The following is a 23,097-nucleotide window of genomic DNA, read 5'->3' as shown; positions in this document are numbered from 1 at the left end:
TACAATACGTTTAAATTTTTGTGTTTATTTACTTCCTTATTCATGAAAAATAAGAGATATAAAAAGCTTATTAAAGTGGAATTTTCTTAAAAATTTTCGATTTATAAAGCATTTAAAGTCTTCTATATTTTTAGGAATTTGGGTGTTAAACTTTAAGCAAAACTTATAAGAAAAATTTAAAAAAATTTCATTATAATATCGAATTTTGTATTCTGAATTTTTTTTATAAAACTTTTGAGTATGCAGTTTTATAGCCTAAACAATTTTTGCATTTTTTTCCAGATAAACATGACTTTCTTATGGAATGAAATGCGCAAGATCGTTTGCAAAAAACTTCATAAAATCAACACCATTTTTTGAAAATTGCACTGGTTAGAAGATGAAAAAAACCGCAAAAAGCCGGTGGTAAAAAAATTATTAAAAATCAAAGCGAATTCTTAGCTTATTAAAACATGCACTTCGTTGAACTAAAATTTATTAAAAGCGCATACCCAAAAGTTTTCTAAAAAAAATCAGGTTGAAAAATTCGAAATTGTGTTGAACATTTTTTGAAATTTTTTTTCAATTTTGTATGAAGTTTGAAACTAATTTTTGGGGTTTTGGTTTATAAATGGATAATTTAAAAAAAATATTAACAAAATTTTAAAGCCATCTATTGCAAAAATAAAGCTTTTTTTTTTAATTTCACACTGACATTTTATTTACATATACATAATATATCAAAGCAGACTAGGAGTGTATAGTAACTTCTCCAGTAAAGAATAGGAGCGAGAGCGTAAACGCAAAACAGAGCGTACAATTCAGAAGAACAGAAAACTAGCAAAAACTTGGAAGTGAACAGTTGTTGCATTGCTTTGATCCTCTGCTGTAAACATTTTACTATTTATAAATCAGTTTTAAACTCTTTGCTTAACACACAAGCACTTACATAGACCAGGACATCATTAACCCTTTCCGTGCATTTGAACAATATATCATACATTTAATTCTTTGTAACATTGGAAACATGCTACTAAAAATCTTTTTAATATTTTTGTAAACAAATTAAACTTTATGAAGTTTTGGACTATTCCGAATAGTTTACTTAAATTTCAAAATCGAAAACGTTTCAAAATTTAATTAAAAAATATACCATTTTATAAAATTCCAGTAACACGCAAGTGGTGGTAATTTACTGTACAAAAAGTACGTGAAAGTCTAGTAAAATTACTACGAAAAGCACATAACAAGGACATATCATAAAAAAATGCTAAAATTAAACTACTATGGTGTTAATTATTTTTCCGGTACAATATATTATACATTTATACTGAAAGGATGTAAGTGTCTTGTACATTATATTGTACAAATGTCCGCAAAGGTTACAGTTGAAAAGGTAATTAGGGTGGGTTTTGCAGTGGTTTTGAAGAGCTTGCATGCTGTTGTTGCAGTAAAGGGTAGGGTTTATGAGGCTCAGTGAACCTTGTAATTAAGAGGAAAAATTTTTACATTCGTCAGGGATGGATTTGACCGGAAAGGGTTAATATTTTGATTTCCACCCATTTTACATTTGTTTATGAACCAATGGCGGCTTTTGACATTTATTCTTGTTCTCCTTCTGCTGGTAAAAATTTCACTTCAGTGTCTCTTGAAAATTTTTTGTGTTATTATATACTTTTCCAGTAAAAATTTGCAGGTTCCAATAAAAATTATTACTGACTATTTGTTACTATACACACCTATGGCTGAAAATGGGTTAACACAAAGCTGCCGTTAAGCATAGTTCTCAAGCTTTAAATAATAAAAGCTCGCCTGCGTTAACAGTGCATTGTTACTAACAGAATCAGCAAATATTTTCATGTTGTGAACTTTATCATCGAAAGCTCAAATTTTAATATACCAACAAATGGCTTCATTGATGGTTTTATATTATTAACAGATAATTATGTATTTTTTTTTGTAATTTGAATTAGATAGTGACAATTGCTATATTAAATTTGTATGATAAGCATAAATTCTTGTTACAGAAAATTCCCCTGTACACATTAACATACTGGCTGAATTTCTTTATTCATTCTGAACGTTTGGAATAAACTTTTTTGTTTACTTATTCTTTAGAACGTTCCTGATGATATGTTAACGTATATTTCAAAAGTATTCTGTTTATTCCGGCCGTGAAATGGGATTATCCGGAATTCCATTAACAAAGTTTTGTGTAAATTTGCAAATTTTTAGTTTTTAAAAGCTTTTATTTAACTTGCTCTGTTTGTAAGTATTTTTGTAAGGGGCAAATCTTGCAATCAATTTTTGACCAATTTCCCGATAACCTAGGGACTTGAAACTTCACAGTTGGCTCAGAATCCGATGACAATATAATACGAAAGCTGAGTTAATGCGATAGGTGGCGCAGGAGTCGAGATATTTGAAAACCCTATTATTTTACGCGCAAGTGTATGTTTATATTATTATCTATCTATCAATGAGCCAAAGTATTGACGATAAGATAATGACTGCACAGTATTTATAACAAAATTGATTTAATAATTTTATAAGCAGTCGCAAATCTCACGCTGGCAATTGTCATGAAAGCGGAAAGCACAGAGCAGAATATATATACTTACTTATGTCAGTGTTAAATTGTGAGGTGCATTTGGATAATCCTAAGACTACATATCAACCCGGTGATAAGCTGACAGGATGTGTAACCTTAACGTTGGAAGTACGGTTGCTACTGAAAGGTACCTGCATATATGCATTTGTATATATACAGTGTGCCCAATAAGTACCACGACGATGGTAGATATTCACGATTAGAAAAAAATGTCCTCTATAAAAGTGTAATTTTTGAAATTTTGATATTTTTTAAATGAAAAAAAAAAAAAACTCAAATGCAATATAATGCAGTTTAAAAATATTAAGAAACCATTATAAAATTAGAATAATTTTGCGATAATTAACTTTTTGAGAAAAATATCAATATTTGGAAAACGGTGACACTTTTATAAAGGTTACTATTTATGTGGGAGGTCACCCCCCATCATACTTTCTCCATAAGTTTGTCGTGGTACTTATTGGACACCCTGTATATGTATCAAGCGGCATATTAAGTGTGCTCGAAAAATGACTCATTGCTCAACGCTTTTTTTGTTTTATTTTTTTCTTTTTTTTTAAGAAGTCTCCTACTCTTTAAAATTCCTTTTCCATAATTCATTAAATAATTTAAAATATTTTCTTTATCCAGCGGTAGCCATAAAGTACTCAGGTTTTGCTGAAGTGAAATGGGAAAAACATTTGCCACCGAAGAAATCGAAAAAATCAAAGCACAAAAATGAACAAACACGAAAGGAGCCAACTAACGATGACCCAACAACACCAGAACCGCGCTTGGAAGTTTACACCAATCGAGAGGACTTTTTGTCCAGTGTCAATTATTTTCTAGGCTCCGAAGATGGTATGCGCACTTAACTTTCTCCATTTATTACTCATTCTGACTCATCATCTCGTTTATTCACGCAGCAATTGCAAAAATCGTTGAACGGGGCACGTATAACTATCCCTTCACCGTTTCCCTACCGCAGAGTTGTCCATCTAGTTTCGAGAGCACCAATGGCCATATACGCTACACAATTGAAGTGTTTGTCGATCACAAAAACAAAAGTGAAATTTGGTACTCGAAACAATTGCAAGTGCTCAAACCACTCGATCTACGCCACTGCCCGCAGGTGAGACAACAACCTTGCGAGGTGCATGTCGAGGAGAATCGGTCTCTATGGAAGTTTTTTAAGAAGCCATTGGAAATGCTTGTGAATTTACAGCAAGTTGGATTCAGTCCAGGCGAAGTGTTATCAGCACATGTCATCATACAAAATCCGGGTAGTTTACATTTAAGCGAACTAACCTACGAACTGCTTCAAATTTGTCGCATCACCGCTTCACATGGTCACAAAAAAACCAAAACTCAGTACTTCCCCACAATATTAGCTAAAACGGTGCACAGCCTATGCGACGAGAAAGAAACTATGGTGCAACATTTGCAAACGCTGTTTATGCCTCAGACAAATATTCCGCCAAGTACTGATTCAGGCGACTGTAGTTGTCTACAAATTAGCTACGAGCTGAGCGTGCGATTGACTACGAATAATGTAAAACGTTGGCTACTCGCAAAGCTGCCAATCATAGTTGGTACTAAGTCGTTGCAGAATGTGGAAGAAATGGGTCGAGCAGCAAGCGCGCAGCAGCAGCCGATTTTTGTTGCGCATTCTACAGATGATTTGGGAGCAAGTATGAAAGAAAGAGAAAGTAATATGTTAACGCTTGGGGGCGAGAGCGATACATTTGCTGGTGCCTCAGCTCCCGAGCCGGAGACGCCGCCCAATAGAAGCATATCCATGATGTCACTGGGTGAGTAAATTTGAGGGACTATTTTAAGGAACGCTGTACACAAGAAACCCCCTAGAAAAAAGTACTTATTTGACTACAATTGTCTGCATGTTGATTGGGAGTGAGATGTGAAAATTTTCAAATGCTCATCTCTTTATTTGTATACATAGATAAGGTTACGTTACCGTGGTTTACCCATAACAAGGCTACACGTTCACCAAGAGCATACGTTTTTTATGATACTTCCACGAACAGTAACTTATAGCTTGTAGCTGTGCCGAAACGAAATTTGGAAAGAGAGCTCCTCTGAGTTGAATAAAAACTACATGTTGTTATACATTTATTAGTATGATTCTTACACACCATCCGTCATGCAGGCGCGACATAGAGGAGCCGATCTGATTCGCATCCGGTTCACCCCGACTAGAAAGACCTTCAACCAGCACATTCTCTGGTTGTTTGCCTGCGTTCGCTCAGCTGGAGCGTGGCCTATCTATCCAAGAGTAGTGAACATGCAATAAAAGGCACTCGCACTATCTGTTTTCTATCAGAGGCTGTCTCGAGGGTACCTCTCGTCGTCTAGCTCGTCAGCAACGTAGTTTCCTGGGCTATCGACAGTCATATACTTAAGTCTGACAAGGAAGTACTCAGACACAAACGAAAGGGAAGTCAGGCATTCCCTAAATAGCAGCGAGCGAACCATGACAGATCTCAGGGATATATGTATGACCTTCCTGATTATCAGGGCACTTATATATTAAAACTTTTCTACAGCCGCAAAGTGTTTCGACTCTTTTCAGGCAGGTGGAAAGAATAGTTAACGTACACCGATTTCGCAGAAAATTGGCTTGTGTTCTAATTTGTATTAGAATAAAGGAATTATGAGGTATGGTTAAGATAGGTTAGTATCCATGCCCTCCACCCTTGTGGGCGGAGACACTAAATTTCCGACAATTTTGATTCAATTTAGTTTGTACTCTCTCCTTATTAGAAAACACTGAATTTAAAATATAGGCAAGATTGGATTGGACTGGATCACTATTTTGGTTAATTTTAGTTTTCTTCTTTCCGCTCTCATAAATATAAATACTCAACTCGGTCTGCAATGCTGGTGACAGAGGAAAAGCAAGGCATCCACAGCGTTGTAAATACCAGATGGAGGATTTGGCTTTACTTGGCATTCCAACTGGCATCAGTGGGCACGGAAGAGAAATGACTAGCGTGCTGTTTTGGTCTCGGCCTAAACTGATTAGTCGATATCGCACCGATTCTAGTATATTTTTGGAAATATACTGTTCGTAGTGATCCGCAAGCCTCAATGCGAGACTGGAGTAGATTTATCTGGAAAATAACACAAATAACTCCCCTCGTTCACTTAGCTCTTCATATTGATTTGTGTTAATTGGAATGAAGACGAAGCCTCCAAGAATATTAGAGTGTCCGGTTGATGAGCCAGTTAAGGAACCGGAAGCTCTAAGTCTTACTGCAACCCTTACTGCCATAACAGGCGTGCAAATCGTATCCCAATTGTGTGAATACCCAAATATATTTCTTTATCCTTATCACGAAAAATAATTTGTTGGATTTTTTAAAAGAAGATTGCTGCATTGTACCAATATTTTGACTACAAAAATAATTGTCCTATTTTTTTTATTTTGTTCCAATAGCCCAATATAAAAATGCCCAAATCTGTACAAATGTACCAATCGAGTGAAACTGTAGTTTAAAACACAAAAATTAACAAATTTTCGTAGAAATTTCGAGTTTTTAATTAGATTCTGATTATGCGATTTTGTAGCCCACTGAATTCCGGTAGAATAAAGTACAAGTTTCAAATGGGTGGGGGATAGGGGTGGGTCAGAATACCTATAATTTACAGACATTGGCCTGTTAGACTTTTATTATATGTACATACATACATGTGTATTAAAATAAATAACTTTCAGCTTCCTCCACCTATCGTGAAGCAGAGTACATGCCGAAAACAAGATTTGATGGCGAGGTGAAGAAATCAAAACGAAGGGATTTAGGTCAAACCGATTTTAAACCAAAATATCTATACTATAATATGGAGAGTGTGCTTCCAATAACGAATGATGTTATCGCGGCGTCCACACGCACGACTACGTTGGCAACGACAGCTACAACAACAGGGGCAATATCAACCACTACCGGAACCCTACTAGACTGAAAGGCGAACAATAAATTGTAATGTATTTGGGTAATGTTGTAATGAACCAAGCAAACTGCAAGCACTGAACTATGAATAAATATGTAATGAATGTAATAAAGACATATTTACATGCATACCTATTACTAAGTATGTTTTTAGATCTATTAGTAGATATATTTTAGCTTTAGACATAACTAATCCACAAATCGAGGGCTTTCGGTAGGAGAGCAATCTCAATTGTTCTACCAGCAATTACTCCGGCGATTTCTAAATGGAAAGAGAGGGATAGTTCAAAAAACGTTATTAAATACTCTAGCCAAATAGCTAATAGAAAGTACATGAAAGCTCACAGATTGTTCTACAGCTGTGCCTATAATGATGGGCACCACCAAATCCGATACGGCTTGTGACACCGCACTGATGCGCATTTCCAGGCGTAACTCATATTTAATGGATATTATGTGTGTACCTTGTGTGGATGGCGGTAGGGGTGGCACATCGAACTGATCATCCACTACAACCATATCGCCCGACCGCACAATTATACGCTTTTCCACGCTTTTCAAGTCATATGAGATGTAGCGCTGGCGGCGTCGTGGTAAATATGTTGTAAATTTGTAGACTTGCATAAGGTATATGGTTACGTGTGTACGAAACTTGCATCTCCTCGACTTATTAGTCATTTCAATGGTGAACTCGATGGTATTGCCTGGTATGTAGGCAGCGCGCGCCGCTTTCAAGTGCACATCGATTGGACCGGCAGCGCAAGGCCAGCAGCAGAAGAAAATTTCATCACTACGTATAACCGGCAGCTGGCAATGAAAGCGTGTGGTAGGGTGGATTATTTATTAACTTTATATGCACTTCCTTGGTGTTTAAACTTACAACAGCTTTGCACTCACCAATGCGTTGGGCAGTTTTTCTATGTTGTACGTCTGCAGCACCATCACCTCGCTAGCGAACTTGCGCTTTTCCTTATCGTGGTACACCAGAAGTAATGACAATTCGTAATAAATTTTTCCAATATCCGTGGTGCATGTGGTCGGGCATACGTCCGGTACACGAAAGTCAAACTCGTATTTGTATGTGCTAGGCAGCAATTGACCGCCTTGAAAAACGACCGTCTCAATTTCCATATAAGTCTCTTCGGCGGAATAAAGTTTCGGAAAGCGTGTCAATGTGTCTACCCATCTCACGGTGGCCATGCCTCGAAAGCCAATGCGTATGTCTGCGCAAACGACGCCATATACATATGTATGTAAGAAGAAATATGTTTTTAAATGTTATCACTTTTTTAATTATTTACCTTCAAATGATCTTTCTTTCAGTAAGGTCAGCTCTGCGGTACCCACTACTTTTTCGCCACACATGTACAGCGGAGGATCTCGCTCGAAGGTAAATTTGTAAGGTGACATTTCCAAACTTTAACAAAATAAGCCCGTAAACAAGAAATTGAAATCAAGACAAATTTTTGTTTGACTTTTTTGCTTTCTAAAATAATTTTGAGCATTTTTCTTTCGCATATCTTTTAGTGTGGGAAGAAGATTTTTTCTGAAATACGGCGTTCTTCATTCAAATTCTGAAGTAGGGTGTTCTTGAAATGTTTTCTGGGATAGGGCGTTTTCGAACTGGCTGCCGAGATAGGTCGATCTTGCACTCAGGTATCGACGTAATGTGCTCCGACGTCTCCTCGTCTTCAAGACAAAGGCGGCAATCCACCTCGTGGGAATACCAATCCGGTGCATGTAAGAGTGCAGGTCATTATGGCCCGTCAGATAGACAACAAGCAACTTGATATCGGATCTTTTCCTTCTTAGCGAAAGGATAACCAAAAAGTTTGGCCTGTTTAAGGCCCATTACCTCTGTACCAGTACTTACTGCGTTCTGAGTTAAGCCACGATTCTATTTTAAGCCTCGAGGAGGACCAGCTGAGTCCCCAAAATGGTTCCGGCCCACCAGTATGGAAGATGTAACGTCCCTTGCCAACTCGTCGGTGCTTATGGTTCAATTTGCAACTCACGACGTCCATACCTACGTATCCTCTGGGTAACACCCAAATACCCGTTCGGGAGCGAGCTGAATTGACAAGGGGTAAAACCTCGCGTGCGCTGGGTTTGGGTCCCGCCACGTTGAAAATCCGTCCAATGAAAAATCACTGCAGACCTCACATGAGACCACCTTTCGATCGCGGCCACGTATAAAGGGCTACGATTTGAGTGTATGCACCCGGAATATCCGCACCCTAGACGGGGAAGGGGTCCCTCTCCGGCTAGTTGATGTCCTCGGGAAGACTTAGGCTAACATCCCAGCTATCTAAGAAATGTGAACGACGGGGCACGGGAAGATAAGCGTGAAGCCTTGCGACGTCTAATGCTCCAATGGAAGAGAGGGAAAAGGCATCCAAGGATCACTTCTGTGAGCGCGTGTAGCGTATATGTAAGCGCTGTCCCCGACACAATACAAAAATCGCGCTTGGCGATTTCATTACCAAGGTAGGCAAGGAAGGTATATTTGGCGCCACTGTCGGAAAATTCAGTCTCAACGACGAAAGGACTGATAACGGACTGTGGCTAACAGACTGCACCGGGACCCAAAACTTGGTATTACGTGTTATTAGGTTCCAGCATGGAAAGATCCATCAAGCTATATGGCTGTCTCCAGATCGAAAAACGAGACAGAAGGTGCGCCTCAAGTTTTTAGAAGTTTGTACACTCCGAGGGCCATTCATTGACTCGTAAAACTATCTCGTTGCAGCCAATATTTTTACGAGCTTCGATGCAGTAAAAAATGTCTACCCGAAAGAACAACTCTTACGACAAGGAAGGTCAAGAAGTTGCAGAAAAAATTATGGCAACTACAGGGCGCGCTGCGACCGAGGTCAACGTGAGCTATGTGGGACCATTATACGTAGGAAGTGAAGAGGGAAACGAGACGTATTTGCAGCAATAAGAAGACAGAGGCCGAAATACGTGAGCGCGAAGAGCTTGAAATACTGACTGACAGGAAAAACGCCCGAATATTGTATTAGAGAAATATGCGACTTACGAAAAGTTCCAAGACCAAGGCGAACTCCCGTAAGAACAAGCATGGCGACCTAGTTACCGATGTCCAGAGCGTACCTAAATAGTGGAGTGATAAGGTGCATGCATAAATGCTTATGCAGAATATGGACAGATGAATGCATGCCCAACGACTAAAATTTAAAGTGATTTCAGCCCCATACACAAGAAAGATGATTCTGCCATATGCGCCAACTATCGCGGGATCAGCCTTCTAAGAAAGACTGAAACGCAACGTCAGAAAACTGATTGATCCTCATCAGTGTGGCTTTGGACGTGGCAAATGCACCATAGACTAGGTATTCCAAATACACCAAATCTTGGAAATGATCCGCCAGAATAGGATCGACACATACCATCTATGTGTATGTCGATTTCAAAGCCGATTTCGACTATACGAGAAAAAGTTATATTTATGCAACTAGTACGACTGTGTAAAATGACGTTGATGAATACTACCAGCTCCATCAGAATTGAGAAGGACCTCTCCGAGCCGTTTGATACCAAATGAGGTTTCAGAGAAAGTGACTCCCTTTCGGGTGATTTCTTTAATCAGCCATTGGAGAAGATCATAAGATCCGCAGAACTGAATTTCTGGCATATGCCGACGACATAGACATCTGTAAAAGCACACAAGGGGGACGGATCTACAGTTATATGAAAAATTGTTTTTCATGGCAGAAACACACTCGCAGGTTTGGCATTTCCTGCCCAGAGGCGACCGCTGTTAAGAAAAAACCTAAAAATGCCTCTCTATCTTCATTTTTCTGCTAGCGGCCACGAAAATAAGAATTATTAATGAAACAAATTTTTCCGATTTCTTTTATAAACCATTAATATTATAAATATAATGGCTGAATTTCTTTATTCATTCTGAACGTTTGGAATAAACTTTTTTGTTTACTTATTCTTTAGAACGTTCCTGATGATATGTTAACGTATATTTCAAACGTATTCTGTTTATTCCGGCTGTGAAATGGGATTATCCGGAATGTATAAAGAAACGCAGCCAATAAGTTTGTAGTAACAGGACGTACCGTGTATTTGTTGGCATTTAGTCTAATACACACATGCATGCATATTTGTAGTAGTCACATAATTAAAATTAAAAAAAAAAGAAAATAGTGGCAGACAATTTAAAACCACAATTTTAGATCCCCTTTAAATTTTCACCGCCCTTGCCATATGCCAAAGCCATATGTCAGAAAATGTTTATTGCAACATGGGTTATAATAACAATTTCGTGAATGTATTTTACAGAAGTTAGAACTCTTTGATATAAAATTTATCACGTGAAAATATGCATTTCGCAAATAAACTTTGGCAAACTTATAACTATACATTTTTAATGGCACCTTAACTATTTACATAAGTAACATATTTCACAGGTATGTATGTATATTTATTTAACTTCATATTTTTGCGAAGTTAAATTGTCCAAATATTTTGAATCTGTGTGGAAACCAGTTTTTTATAATTGTTTTCATTTCATGAATTAAGACTGGGACGCCTACATACATATGTCCTTAATTTTGTAACCACTTTTTTCGCAAGCAAAAGAAGCATAAATAACTCGTCCAGCGAATCTAGAACGAAAATTCTTTTCCAATGTGTTCTGGGTTTTTTTAATATCGTGCTACAGTTGGTGAGTGTATGTACATATTTTTCATATCTAATTGTAGCAAAACCACTTTTGATATTCAACTATTCCAACCATATCCAGTAGTTTCGCGTGTTGCTGATGTTGACTGCTGATTTTCAGACGTACTACTCGTATAAGGCGGTGGTGTCGTGCCGTGTAACTGCAGCAAAGGCATTCTAACATCATCTATTACCGGCGCAGTGGGAACAGCGAAATTTGTGTACATCGGATATTTTGGTATGAATTCATCCGTGCGATTGCGTTCATCAACATCGCGATCGATGAACTTGCCACTAATAGTAGTAGCTTCTTCAAAAGAAGGTGGCTCTGTTGGGGAAATATGAAACAAAATTATTCACATTAAGAATTCGGTAAAACAAAAAAATGTATGCCTTACTAAATTTTTCATAGTTTGGCGGCGCATCGCTGCCGAAAGGTGTGTCTGGCGTATCTGGCTCCTGCGGCGCTGTTGGCAGCAAGGCAACTGCATTCTCAGGATTAGTGGCGCTTTGCGCCAAAGGCACTGTACCAATTGTAATGGGTATAACAATTTCGGAATCAGTATGACAGCAGCCAGTGTTTATGGACATCTTAATCTCATAGCGCACACCAATAATGTAGTCAGTCAGCGAACTGGGCGGCACAGGTGGTATGACCAGTGCGCCTTCAATCAGGCGCTTAGAGAGTCGCAAACATTGCATGCCTTGTTCGGTGTGCGCCAGCGTATTGGTGTGGTAGCGTGTCTTATGATGTGGTGTTTGTGCTACAAATTTATAAACTTGTTTCAATTTTAATTCAACGCCATCTTCCAAATCATAGCCGGTCGATTGATTGTCTATTTCGAGCTTATATTTAATTGCCTGACCGGGCGCATAACCACCAAAAGGTATTATTAGCGTTGACATCACTGGGCCCGAAGAGCAGGGCCAGCAACAGAAATATTTGATATCCTCATTTTTAATTGGTATCTGAAAGTATATAAATAAAGTGCTCTAAAGGTGTACGTTTCCGATTTAAGACACTTTTCCGTACTCACCAATAGCTCCGGCTTCAAATTCAAGTTCACCTGATGTAAAACCGTCAGCGGTTGTTTGAAAACATTATCAAATTTATAAGGGCGATTTAACACCAACGTCAATTCGTATGCAATTTTTCCATATTTCTCTACGCAGGATGTGGGACATTGTAGCGGCAGCGGTATGCTGAATGTGTAAGTATAGGTTCCCGGCTGTAGCGTACCTTCAGCATGCACACATGTCTTCGAGTGCAAATATGTTTCGTTGCCACGGAAATGTTCGGTATAGTGTTCGGTTTTGCCATCGCGTGAACGCGATCTGCTCTCCTCCCAGCGTACTTTTGCCTCGCCTTCGAAAAGTATGTAAACCTCTGGAAGTAGTAAAAAGGGGCGTCTATATGACAATTTTTGTATCACTTAAAATAAATGGACATGAAATTGCATGATTGAATGCTGTGCCTTAAACAAAAAGAAATGGGAAAAAATGCAGGCCGCTTAAAAACCATGTGTATTCACCTTTGGCCACTTTTTATTCAAAACACAATTTAATATATGTACATATGTATGTATATAGGTTATGAGGCAAAATAGAGACGTAACGTAAGTTTCCCTTCTCCAGTGTGGCCCAGACGCACTTACTTTTTTTCATAGGATATTTAAACCTAATACTCCTGCTACAGCAAGTTTTCTGACCTGATTTTGAAAAAAAACAGGATTAAAGGATTTAATTATTCAGCAATATGTTAGATAGAAGATTATGCTAGAGGTGGTAGAAAATTAAAAACATCAGCTAACTAAACATAGCTACCAAAAACATAGTCTTTGATTAAAATCACCATATGGCAACGCCATGAGAGCCTGCTTTAAAGGTCTGTACAAACTGAACGAAACAAGATATGAGAGTGCATATTAACTGTAAGGACGCAGATATATTGGCACTAAAATGTGTTGTATAGTAGACCATTACTTCCGAGCCAAAGCTTTCGAAGTGATCACATCGCAAATAGAAGTGAAATAAAAAAGTGAAAACAGGTAATTTGAAATAATTTTTTTTTTTTTAATCCTTTATTAGTGGTAAGTAAAAAAGAAAATAGACCCCGTCCCATCTAATGGCTAAATCTTTTGTGGAGGCATTTCTTAGCATTTAAGTAATATACATATGTATGTTATAAATATGAAACAAATCAGACCATATATAGGGATTTTTCAAATATCTCGACTTCTGCGCCACCTATCGGGTAGTTCTTTTGTGTAGTTATTCCTCTTCATCCAAATAACATACATTCCAAATATGTACCATATTGGATCGGTGTTTTCAAATATCTGTGTTATTTTTATTATAAATAACCTGAGAAAATTTTATAAATATAAATTATTAGTAATATTTTAAAATTTTCATTCACTCATATGGGACTACTTATTTAAGCATATGGACTTTTTTCAATTTAAAAACTTTTTTCAAATTATAGTGTGAAGGAAACAATTTTTAGGCTGCAACACTTGTAATTATTTTTTTTTTTAATGTACTACATACATGCTTATTACATAAAAAATTAAATAAATTACGAATGTTGCAGCCTAGTTTTGTTTCCTTCACATTATTCCAATATGAGTGTATGAAAATTTTCAAAGAAAACGAATAATTTCTATTTAAAATTATTTTTTTCAAAAGCGGCTCGAAAAGTTGTGGGCTTTAAAATTTTTACACGTTATTTATAACAAAAATAACACAAATTAGCCAAAAAAAAAAATGATGTGCAATGACCTTCGATTTAAAGTTGGCTCAAGCACACGGTGTTAGGAATTGGTGTTAAGTCGAAATCCACAAAAAGTGTTGAAAAAAAAATGTTTGAGATCGTTTTTATTTGTTGCTTTTATTCTGTAACTGGAATTGATATAGTGCGGATTTAATGCCTATCTCTTAAAGCAGCCGAGGAGATTAAGAAAAAAAGTATTCGGCGTCTGTTTTCGCAATTTTTTTTATGCGTATTTTTTCGCCGTCAAAACACTATTCGTGCCTAGTGACGAAATGCTCATATGTATGTATTTAAGTATACTGTATACATGATCTATATTTTCAATTATGCATGTACTAAAGCTCCCTATAAGACATTTCTGAGTACACTTTAGGAAAAAATTCTAAAACATTCACTCTTTTGTTTTATAGTATGGCATAAATGAGTAGTTTGACTATTAGTACTGAGGACTTTCTGAAAGGGGAAAGTACTCAAATTGTTCCCATGGTCTGAACAATAACGATTACTTTGATAAGCAATTTTGTAATTAGTGATAATGATAATATGAGCACTCATATGATACTCAGCTGTCTTGTAGGGTTAAGTTCAAAGTATAAATACATACGTGCATACAATAAAACCATTTACATAGTTATATGTAGAATTTTACATTTACTAATCGATAAAGATACTACTGATAATTTGCCCTATTCACAGTCAGTACTTTTTAGTAATTATTTAGAAGGAAAACTTTGTTCAAGACTGATGAATCATTAATTTTACTTTGAAGTAAAGCATCGTACGCAAAACCTAAGAGTTGATTAATTTTTTGTTTTTAATAATGCTATTTATTTATTAATTCAAACGTGCATTTGTAATGCCAATATGGGCTATATTTGCGGTAATCATATTTATGGCAGCATTTTGTCCACAAAAGCTAACAGACCTTCTTCAATGATCCTAGCTTATCTGCTCTCAAACAGTGTAGTTATTTGGCATATATTTCACGGTCTTTCGTGAAAGCAGCGCATAAATATTCGGTAGTAACATCAAAATATATTAGAATATTATTCGATTACTTTGAACTTTGCGCTTGAGGTTTTTTACACCACAAAATTTTTTACAAATGCCGATAGGCGGTGAGGAAATATGAAAATAACCGACTACTTTTTAAGCACGAGTGGTATTCATATCATTACTTTCCCACTCGTGTTTCGGCCAAGCTTAATGAACAGCATGCGGAATGAGCTGAACTGCGAAGTGAATCTTAGAAGCTTTGAGAACTTCATTACTTGTACAACAATCTGCTGGTAGCCTTGTTCTTTGGCGTTTCTCATGTTTCCGATACAATCCTTCATACAAGCAACAATAAAAATTAACATAAGAAACCAAAAGAGGGATTTAAATTGTTATTAATTAGTTAAAACGTTTAATACTTTCATATATGTATGTATGTATGCATAGCTGTATATTGTCTGGAGTAAGTGTTCCGACTGAACTGCAAAAACAGCATTCCAGCGAATTATAAAAAATAACCGATTCAAATATATGCAAACAATCAAACAAACAGAATTAAATGCATGTCTTCGAGCACCCAGTAGGGAATATTTAGCTTTCATTATATGCCTTCAATTTTCATTCAACGTGAAATTGGAAAACTCTTTATAGCTCAGAGATTTTTTGTACAATTAGTTTCTGGAATAGCTTTTCTTAAACAAAGGGAAAATCTAGTCACTTTAAGGTAAACCATTAGGTTTGTGTTTAATACAGGCATAGGATGTACTTTTAACCGAAAGTCGCCATTACTGCGTTTTTCGGCTTTCTCTCAAGCTTTTTGGTTCACTGAGTCATAGGTTATCACTTAGCTTAAATTTTCTAAAAGCAGTGGAAATAAAAAAACTTGCCGTTGTTGTTGCAACCTATTCAATTTGAGTTGTTTTCGCATTTTGCTTTACTTCATATTTGAAATTGAACTTTGTAATAAAGATAAATGTGATGATGAAGAAGTAATTGAGAAAAAAGTGAAGGCGAAATTGAAGATGAAGACGTGAATGAAAGCAATGAGAAATACATAAGATCTAAGGAAATTTTTTGATTTTTTTTTATAAGAAGCGAACAAATCCAATCACAAAAATTTCAGTTCATCAAGTTATCGAAATTTATCGAATCATCGAAGGTTATAGTTATCGAAATTTATAGAAGCATCTAAGTTTATAGTTTTCGAAATTTATCGAGCTATCTATGTTTGCTGAGTTATCGAAATGTATCGAATCATTCAAAGTGATCAATATTTTTTGAGTTGTCGAAATTTATAGAAACAGAGTCTTGATTGTCCAAATTTGCCGACAGTTATCGAGTTAGATAACCAAATTTATTAGATTATCGGAATTTTTCAAGTTAATGGAATTTATCAAGTTATCGATTTTTATTGGTTTCATTATTTGTGAAGTTAACGAAATTTAGCGAGCTATCGTAATGTAATTAAGTTCTTTGAACTTACTAAGTTACCAATAATTATTGATTACCCGAAATTTGCTGGTTTATCGCATCGAAGTTTTTAGAATAATCACAGTATATCGAGTTATCGAAATTTATAGGGTTTATAGGTATATAAAGTTTTCACTCCTAATTGGTTTATCGAATGCTATCAAGTTAACAGAGTGTAACGGGTTATCAAATTTTGTCGACAGATATCGAAATTCATTGAGCTATTAAGGTTATCAAAATTTGTAGAGTTATCCAGAGTTTATCGAGCTATCGATATATCGATTAATATTGAGATATATAAATATATGAGCTACCGAAACTCATCAAGTCTTCGAAACGCACGGTATCGAATGTTATCGAAATTTGACGAGTTATGAAATTTTATTGTGGCACTCCTAGTAAGAATTAAAATTTAGTAAATGCATACTTCTATTTATATCCAATTTCAGAGGATATTTAGCAAAACTTCTCTGAACATTCAGATCCCCAATGGTAACAAATTTCCAGTTAGGCACATGGTTATGTGCATATGTGTTTATACACGAGTTTAGATGCACACTCGCGTGCATACACAAGTAAATTCTGCCGGTTTGCAATTTTTTTTCCATTTGATTTTGTTTAATTGCAGTTCATTGTGTGGGGATGAATAAAATTATTTGTTTGATAAAGCATTGGCGTACAGGGAATATATTAAACAAAAATTGAACAAGCAGACATCAGCAAAAGTAAGATTGAGTTTTGACTATTCGTGATTTTGTTTAAATTTTTTTTTTTGAGATTAAAAACTGGAACATAGTAACTCGCCTAAAAAGTCGTTTTAATTCTTCATTTAAAAAATTCCCTTACCTCTAACGGTTTTTTCGCTTGTCGTATGCAGCTGTATTCGCCCATTGATAGTCTCCCCACTGTAGTAAACCGGCTGTGGTCGATCAAATTCAAATACACACGAAGAGGGCATTTTCGCTCGATTTATTAATGATTTTATTACGTGTGGATATGTTGTTTTTAATTGATCACTATATATTTCTTTACTGCTTTCAGCTAATTGCAGAACAAATCACTTTCAACTAATATCTATGTGCACAAACTTATATGACAGACGTAACAAATTAACGCAACACAGTGCTAAAAATATCTGCATTTACTTATTTGCATATATTGTAGATACTATATACATATACATATATACATAAGTACATATGTTTCACTTCAAATGAAAGCACTAGTTCTCAGTACCTACTACAACACGTTGTTATCTACGTAAATCCTATTCAGCATATATATCGTATATTTTCTTATGAATCACAAATATGTATTTTTCACAGTGAAATTGTGGACCAACTGGCACCCATGCTTTTCCGTCAATTCTGGCTCCCACTGGTCGTCGCGTTCGACAAACTGCTGTCTGAAAACGTATGTAAACAGTTTATAACAAACTCACAAGCTCTTGTTTACTTAAAAAGAATAATAGAAAGCCATACTAGTCGACAGTCTCCATCAGCTCTTTGGAGCACAGAGACTGAGAGAAAGAGAGAGGATGCGTGTGAGTTGGGAGCTAAATTTCAGTTGTGGGAGCATATAGCGGCTGAAAGACGCCACTGGGTGTGACGTCATCAACACGTTTTTATTTTGACTTGATTTACATTTGTTTATGTGCGGCTAGCCGGGTGATTGCCACATTTAAATAGCGAACTAAGCGAGTGTTGCCACAGGGATATTTATTTATCCGATACGCAAAATTTTAAAAAAGAGAGCAAAGCGTAGGTAACAATTTTTGTGAACACTTACAAGTCTAAAACAGCACAATAACATTAATTTCGATCGAATAAGAAAATTATAAAGTAGGTAATTTCAGCGTTATCTCAGCTAAACCGGCGATTGCAAGCAAGCATGGAATAATATTTTTCTACAGTAGTGTAGCTTATGTAGCTTTGAAACAGAAATTTTAAATCAAGGTCAGAGATTTCCTCTAATGTTCTCATGGGCGCCACCAGGATCGAATTTAGGGAGGGACTGACATATAAAAAATTCCTCGAAAATAATGTTTCTTCAATCTTAACTAAATAATAGCCAAATATAAATTTAGTTTAGTAAGTAGAGTGGAGTACTAATCTTACATTTTTATACCCGAGCGCACTTGTGCACAAGGGTATTATAACTTTGTTCACATAACGGTTGTTTGTAACAGGCAAAACGAATCGAGATAGATATAGACAAATGTATACATAAATGATCAGAATGAAAAGAGAAATCGATTAAGCGGTGACTGTCTGTCCGTCCGTCCGTCCGTCCGTCCGTCCGTCCGTCCGTCCGTCCGTCCGTCTGTGCACACGATAACTCGAGTAAAAATTGAGATATCGTAACGAAACTTGGTATGTGAACTTCTTTTGGGCGTGGGACGGATGGTATTGAAAATGGGCGAAATCGGATAATAACCACGCCTACCTCCCACATAACGGTAATTTTAAGAAATACGAAAACTGCGATATTTTAGTAACTACTGAAGATAATTCACTCAAAATTGATACTTAAAATGAGTTTCAGACGGAAAACATGAATATTATAAATTTTTGGAAAATGGGCGTAGCCACGCCCACTTATGGTTACATGTGTATATCTTGGTAACCGCTGCACCAATTTCTTCCAAACTTGGCACAGTTGCTGGCCTTAGTACAGCATACTAAATGGCCGAAAATTTTAAAAATCGGACAATAACCACGCCTATCTCCCATGTAACGGTAATTTTCAGAAAAACGAAAACTGCGATATTTTAGTAACTACTGAAGATAATTCACTCAAAATTGATATTTGCAATGAGTTTTAGACGAAAAATAAGAATATTACAAAATTTTGGCAAATGGGCGTAGCCACGCCCACTTATGGTTACATGTGTATATCTTGGTAACCGCTACACCAATTTCTTCCAAACTTGGCACAGTTGTTGGTCCTGGTACAGCATACCAACTGGCCGAAAAATCTTCGATAAATCAGTAAATATTGAAGCTAATTTATTCAAAATTGATGATTGCAACAATTCTTTACCAAGAAATACGTTTATGACAAAATTTTGGAAAATGGGCGTAGCACCGCCCACTTGTGATCACATATATGTATCTCGCTAACCGTTCTAGCAATTTGTACTAAGCTCGGTATGGTTATTGTGCTTGCCACATAAAAGCAAACCGTTGAAAATTGTTGAAATCGGACTAAAATTGAGGCCGCTTTTCATATAACGGTAAATTTCAGATATGCTTGAAATTTCAATATTTCGAAATTTAAGGACGCTAATTTACTTAAAATGTATACACCCCGGCTTATCATGTAGCGGTAGCTTTCGGAAAGGTGGAAAACATATATTTAATACTTGCGCCGGGTATTAAATGTTCGGCTCCGCCCGAACTTAGACTTTCTTACTTGTTTGACTTGTTTTCATGCAAATAGAGGAATATTAACAGGAAGTCGACACATGAGTGGAAGATCGACCTATCTTGGCAGCCAGTTCAAAAACGCGCCATTTTATAAAAAAAAATTTCAAGAACGCCCTACCCCAGAATTCGGTTCTCAGCACATTTTCAAAACATTTTCATTTGAGATAGGGCGTTTTTGTACCGAATTCAGAAATAGGGCCTTCTTAACCCAAATTCTGGGATAGGATGTTCTTCAATCAAATTCTGAAGTAGGGCGTTCTTGAAAAGTTCTCTGATATAGGGCGTTTCCGCACTGGCTACCAAGGTAGGTCGATCTTCCACTCAGGTCTTGAAATACGACTACTATTTTCTTACTGCGAAGATATGTAGGACATGCGTATAAAAAATTAATAAATGTGAAGTAAATACATATCGTCACCCTTATGCCCGAAGCATGGATGCGCAAATTTACCAATATTGAGTTATTGGGTGGTTGACTTGATTAACCTTTGAATGTTCTATTTTACCCCAAAAGCCAGAATACCATGCGTACATGGAAAGCATATATGTATTTCACAATGTCAATTACATGAATGCAGAGTTAAGTCTGGTAACAAAACTTGATTTCCCAAAATTTTAATTTTTACACATTCTTGTTTCTGGCATGCGTGGAACGATATGTACTTGCCGATTTGTTTTACAAAAACTATTTAAAAAGCAGACGTCTCGGCTACTCAGCAAAGCGGTTAATCGTTTCTTCAATTATTTCACATAGATTCACTAAAACAAATTTTCGATGTAAGCTTAAGGTGCAAAAACCCAAAGGTAATAATTGGCGCCGTGATGAAAGGCATTTAGTATCACACTTTTGATATAAAGCTTTCTTAACCCTTTCAGTATAAAATTTAAACCATTGATTCTAAAAATTGTAAAATATGTATGCCAGCTAATTTTTTATCGTTCATTTCAAACATCACATAAAAAAATTTTTAAGGCTTTGAGCTTTCATTCAGGGTTCTTCATAATTGTCAGTGATATCCTAGGTGTTTAAAAAAGAAAGTGATTTCAACTATTTTGATTTATTGCCCTCACGAAATATATTTCAAAACTATGAATAACGCTGTGCCACAAAAATAAAAAAATTTCAGAACACACGAAAAAATCGATAAACTCACGAAACTATGGGCCACTTATAAACTGCGTTTTTTAGTTTTTCACTCTGACGTGAGGATTTTTTTCAAAAGGACTTTTAAAGATAGATATGATTAATTAAAAAAATTATTTAGAACAAGTCAGAAAGTCTAAGTTCGGGCGGAACCGAACATTAAATACCCGGCGCAAGTATTAAGTATATGACTTTCACCTTTCCGAAAGCTTCGGCTACATGGTAAGCCGGGGTGTATCAATTTTGAGTAAATTAGCGTCCTTAAATTTCGAAATATTGAAGTTTCAAGCATTTCTGAAATTTACCGTTATATGAAAAGCGGCCGTAATTGTAGTCCGATTTCAATAATTTTCAACATTTTGCTTTTATGTGGCAAGCACAATAACCATACCGAGTTTGATACAAATTGGTATAACGGTTACTGAGATACATAAGTGGGCGGTGCCACGCCCATTTTCTAAAATTTTATCATAACTGTATTTCTTGGTAAAGAGTTGTTGCAAGTATCAATTTTGAATAAATTAGCTTTAATATTTACTGATTTATCGAAGATTTTGTATTTCTCTAAATTACCGTTATATGGGATGTGGGCGTGGTTATTGTCCGATTTTAAAATTTTTGGTATGCTGTAGCAAGGCTAACAACTGTGCTAAGCTTGGGAGAAATTGGTGCAGCGGCTACCAAGATATACACATGTAACCATAAGTGGGCGTGGCTACGCCCATTTTCCATACATTTCTAATATTCTTATTTTTCGTCTAAAATTTATTGTTAATATTAATTTTGAGTGAATAATCTTCAGTAGTTACTAAAATATCGCAGTTTTCGTATTTCTGAAAATTACCGTTTTATTGGAAGTGGGGGTGGTTACAGTCCGATTTCGCCCATTTCCAATACCAACCTACCTTGACCTTCAACTGACCACGAACCTGACGTAGTGGAGACCAAAGGGGCTTCGGATTCGCATTCAGCGTGTCGAATAACATAGGGATATATAGGTTTGGTTTAATATGCATAAGCATTTTTTTTTTGTAAACCTGTGTAATTTTCCATACAAAATCACTTCGTCATCATTTTACAAACACGTGCATGCGTTGGAAGTAAGAGAACGAGAAAAAAGTATGTGTGTATAGGTATTTCGGCTTCTGAATAACATAATAAAAGCCAAAGGTGAAGGGGGAATATGTAGATGAAGAATGTGATAAACATAAAAGTAAAAACAAAGATAAAAATAAAGAAAAATATGAAGATGAGGATACCGATAAAACTAAATATTAAGATAGAGGAAGAAAGATTAAAATTAGGGTAATTATAGAGAAAAGGATATAGACAGATACTCAATCTGGGGACTATTTCGGGATTTAAGAGATTTCCGAAATTCTCGGGACTTATCGATATAATAATCGGCATTTTATTGGTTTTTTTATCGATATTTTTTATCAAATATGTTATCGAAATTTTTATCGATATTGTTATTGATTTTGCTAACGACATTTTGTATAGATTTTTTTATCTATATTTTAATCAATTTAGTTATAGATTTTTTTATAGATTTTGTAACCGACTTATTGATATTTTTAGCTATTTTGTTATCGATAGTTTCATCGATGCTTTTATCGATTTTATTATCGCTTTTGTTATCGGTATTTTTTCTTAGGGCGTGCTTCCGTTTTTTACTTGGATGTGCTCTTAACCATACCACGTATTCTACGTTTAAATTTAGCGGCTGTGTCTCCGATATAGCCTGCAGACCAAGACGAAGGCACTGGATTGTTCCTTTTGGAACTACTCATCCACCTATAAACAAAATTAGCATACACAAACCATCTACGTATGCTGTTACCAGAAATAATAGACTCGCCTTGATCAGTTTAGGATATATTTCTTAATGTTCTATATTTTGCAAACTTTGTATAAAAATTGAAAACATCAAACATAATTTAAAAATTTTAAACTTTTTATTCAAAATCTTTGGTTTACAGTTTTATAGCCCATTCAATTTTAGTACAATAAAGTGCACGTTTCAAAAAATTTTCGAAAACACTTCCTATGGA

General features: G+C 36.0%; 3 protein-coding genes across 4 annotated transcripts; 1 reads left to right on the top strand and 2 right to left on the bottom strand.

Annotated features, from left to right (window-relative positions):
- The first annotated feature begins 2,471 nt into the window (after window positions 1-2,471).
- On the top strand, window positions 2,472-6,661 carry LOC118751011 (arrestin domain-containing protein 17). The gene is made up of 4 exons (XM_036485774.1): window positions 2,472-2,717; window positions 3,221-3,430; window positions 3,496-4,380; window positions 6,306-6,661. The coding sequence occupies exons 1-4, from the start codon at window positions 2,603-2,605 to the stop codon at window positions 6,548-6,550; spliced, it is 1,455 nt and encodes a 484-aa protein (XP_036341667.1). The 5' UTR covers window positions 2,472-2,602; the 3' UTR covers window positions 6,551-6,661.
- A 123-nt stretch (window positions 6,662-6,784) lies between these two features.
- LOC118742334 (arrestin domain-containing protein 3-like) lies at window positions 6,785-7,947 on the bottom strand. The gene is made up of 4 exons (XM_036474365.1): window positions 7,839-7,947; window positions 7,435-7,760; window positions 6,844-7,344; window positions 6,785-6,799 (listed from the first exon to the last, which is right to left on the bottom strand). Exons 1-4 carry the CDS (start codon window positions 7,945-7,947, stop codon window positions 6,785-6,787), a joined length of 951 nt encoding a protein of 316 aa, XP_036330258.1.
- Window positions 7,948-10,625: 2,678 nt separating this feature from the next.
- Window positions 10,626-17,843, bottom strand: LOC118750998 (arrestin domain-containing protein 3-like). Of its 2 annotated transcripts, none has more exons than XM_036485759.1 (4): window positions 17,318-17,843; window positions 12,270-12,619; window positions 11,631-12,201; window positions 10,626-11,560 (listed from the first exon to the last, which is right to left on the bottom strand). In XM_036485759.1, the coding sequence occupies exons 1-4, from the start codon at window positions 17,427-17,429 to the stop codon at window positions 11,292-11,294; spliced, it is 1,302 nt and encodes a 433-aa protein (XP_036341652.1). In that variant the 5' UTR covers window positions 17,430-17,843; the 3' UTR covers window positions 10,626-11,291. The 2 variants fall into 2 exon arrangements, with proteins under 2 accessions (XP_036341652.1, XP_036341657.1); XM_036485764.1 differs by lacking the exon at window positions 17,318-17,843 and adding an exon at window positions 12,888-13,001.
- Window positions 17,844-23,097: the final 5,254 nt, after the last annotated feature.

The sequence above is a fragment of the Rhagoletis pomonella genome, unplaced genomic scaffold, assembly GCF_013731165.1.
Source record: "Rhagoletis pomonella isolate Grant_MI unplaced genomic scaffold, Rhpom_1.0 Rhpom_scaffold_00001, whole genome shotgun sequence".
NCBI classification, from domain to species: Eukaryota; Metazoa; Arthropoda; class Insecta; order Diptera; family Tephritidae; genus Rhagoletis; species Rhagoletis pomonella.
The sequence above is the reverse complement of the archived record's forward strand: the minus strand, read 5'-3'. Positions and strand labels throughout refer to the sequence as shown.

Bases quoted from the DNA above. Each gene is read 5' to 3' on its own strand.
- LOC118751011 (XM_036485774.1), top strand. From the start codon at position 2,603: ATGTCAGTGTTAAATTGTGAGGTGCATTTGGATAATCCTAAGACTACA. The intron at 2,718-3,220 runs GTACCTGCATAT...TTCTTTATCCAG, and splicing joins AGTACGGTTGCTACTGAAAG to CGGTAGCCATAAAGTACTCA. The intron at 4,381-6,305 runs GTGAGTAAATTT...AATAACTTTCAG, and splicing joins CATATCCATGATGTCACTGG to CTTCCTCCACCTATCGTGAA.
- LOC118742334 (XM_036474365.1), bottom strand. From the start codon at position 7,947: ATGTCACCTTACAAATTTACCTTCGAGCGAGATCCTCCGCTGTACATG. The intron at 7,761-7,838 runs GTAAATAATTAA...TCGTTTGCGCAG, and splicing joins GAAAGAAAGATCATTTGAAG to ACATACGCATTGGCTTTCGA. The intron at 7,345-7,434 runs GTGAGTGCAAAG...TTTCATTGCCAG, and splicing joins AAAAACTGCCCAACGCATTG to CTGCCGGTTATACGTAGTGA.
- LOC118750998 (XM_036485759.1), bottom strand. From the start codon at position 17,429: ATGCCCTCTTCGTGTGTATTTGAATTTGATCGACCACAGCCGGTTTAC. The intron at 12,620-17,317 runs GTAAGGGAATTT...TACTACTTCCAG, and splicing joins AAGCGAAAAAACCGTTAGAG to AGGTTTACATACTTTTCGAA. The intron at 12,202-12,269 runs GTGAGTACGGAA...ATATACTTTCAG, and splicing joins ATTTGAAGCCGGAGCTATTG to ATACCAATTAAAAATGAGGA.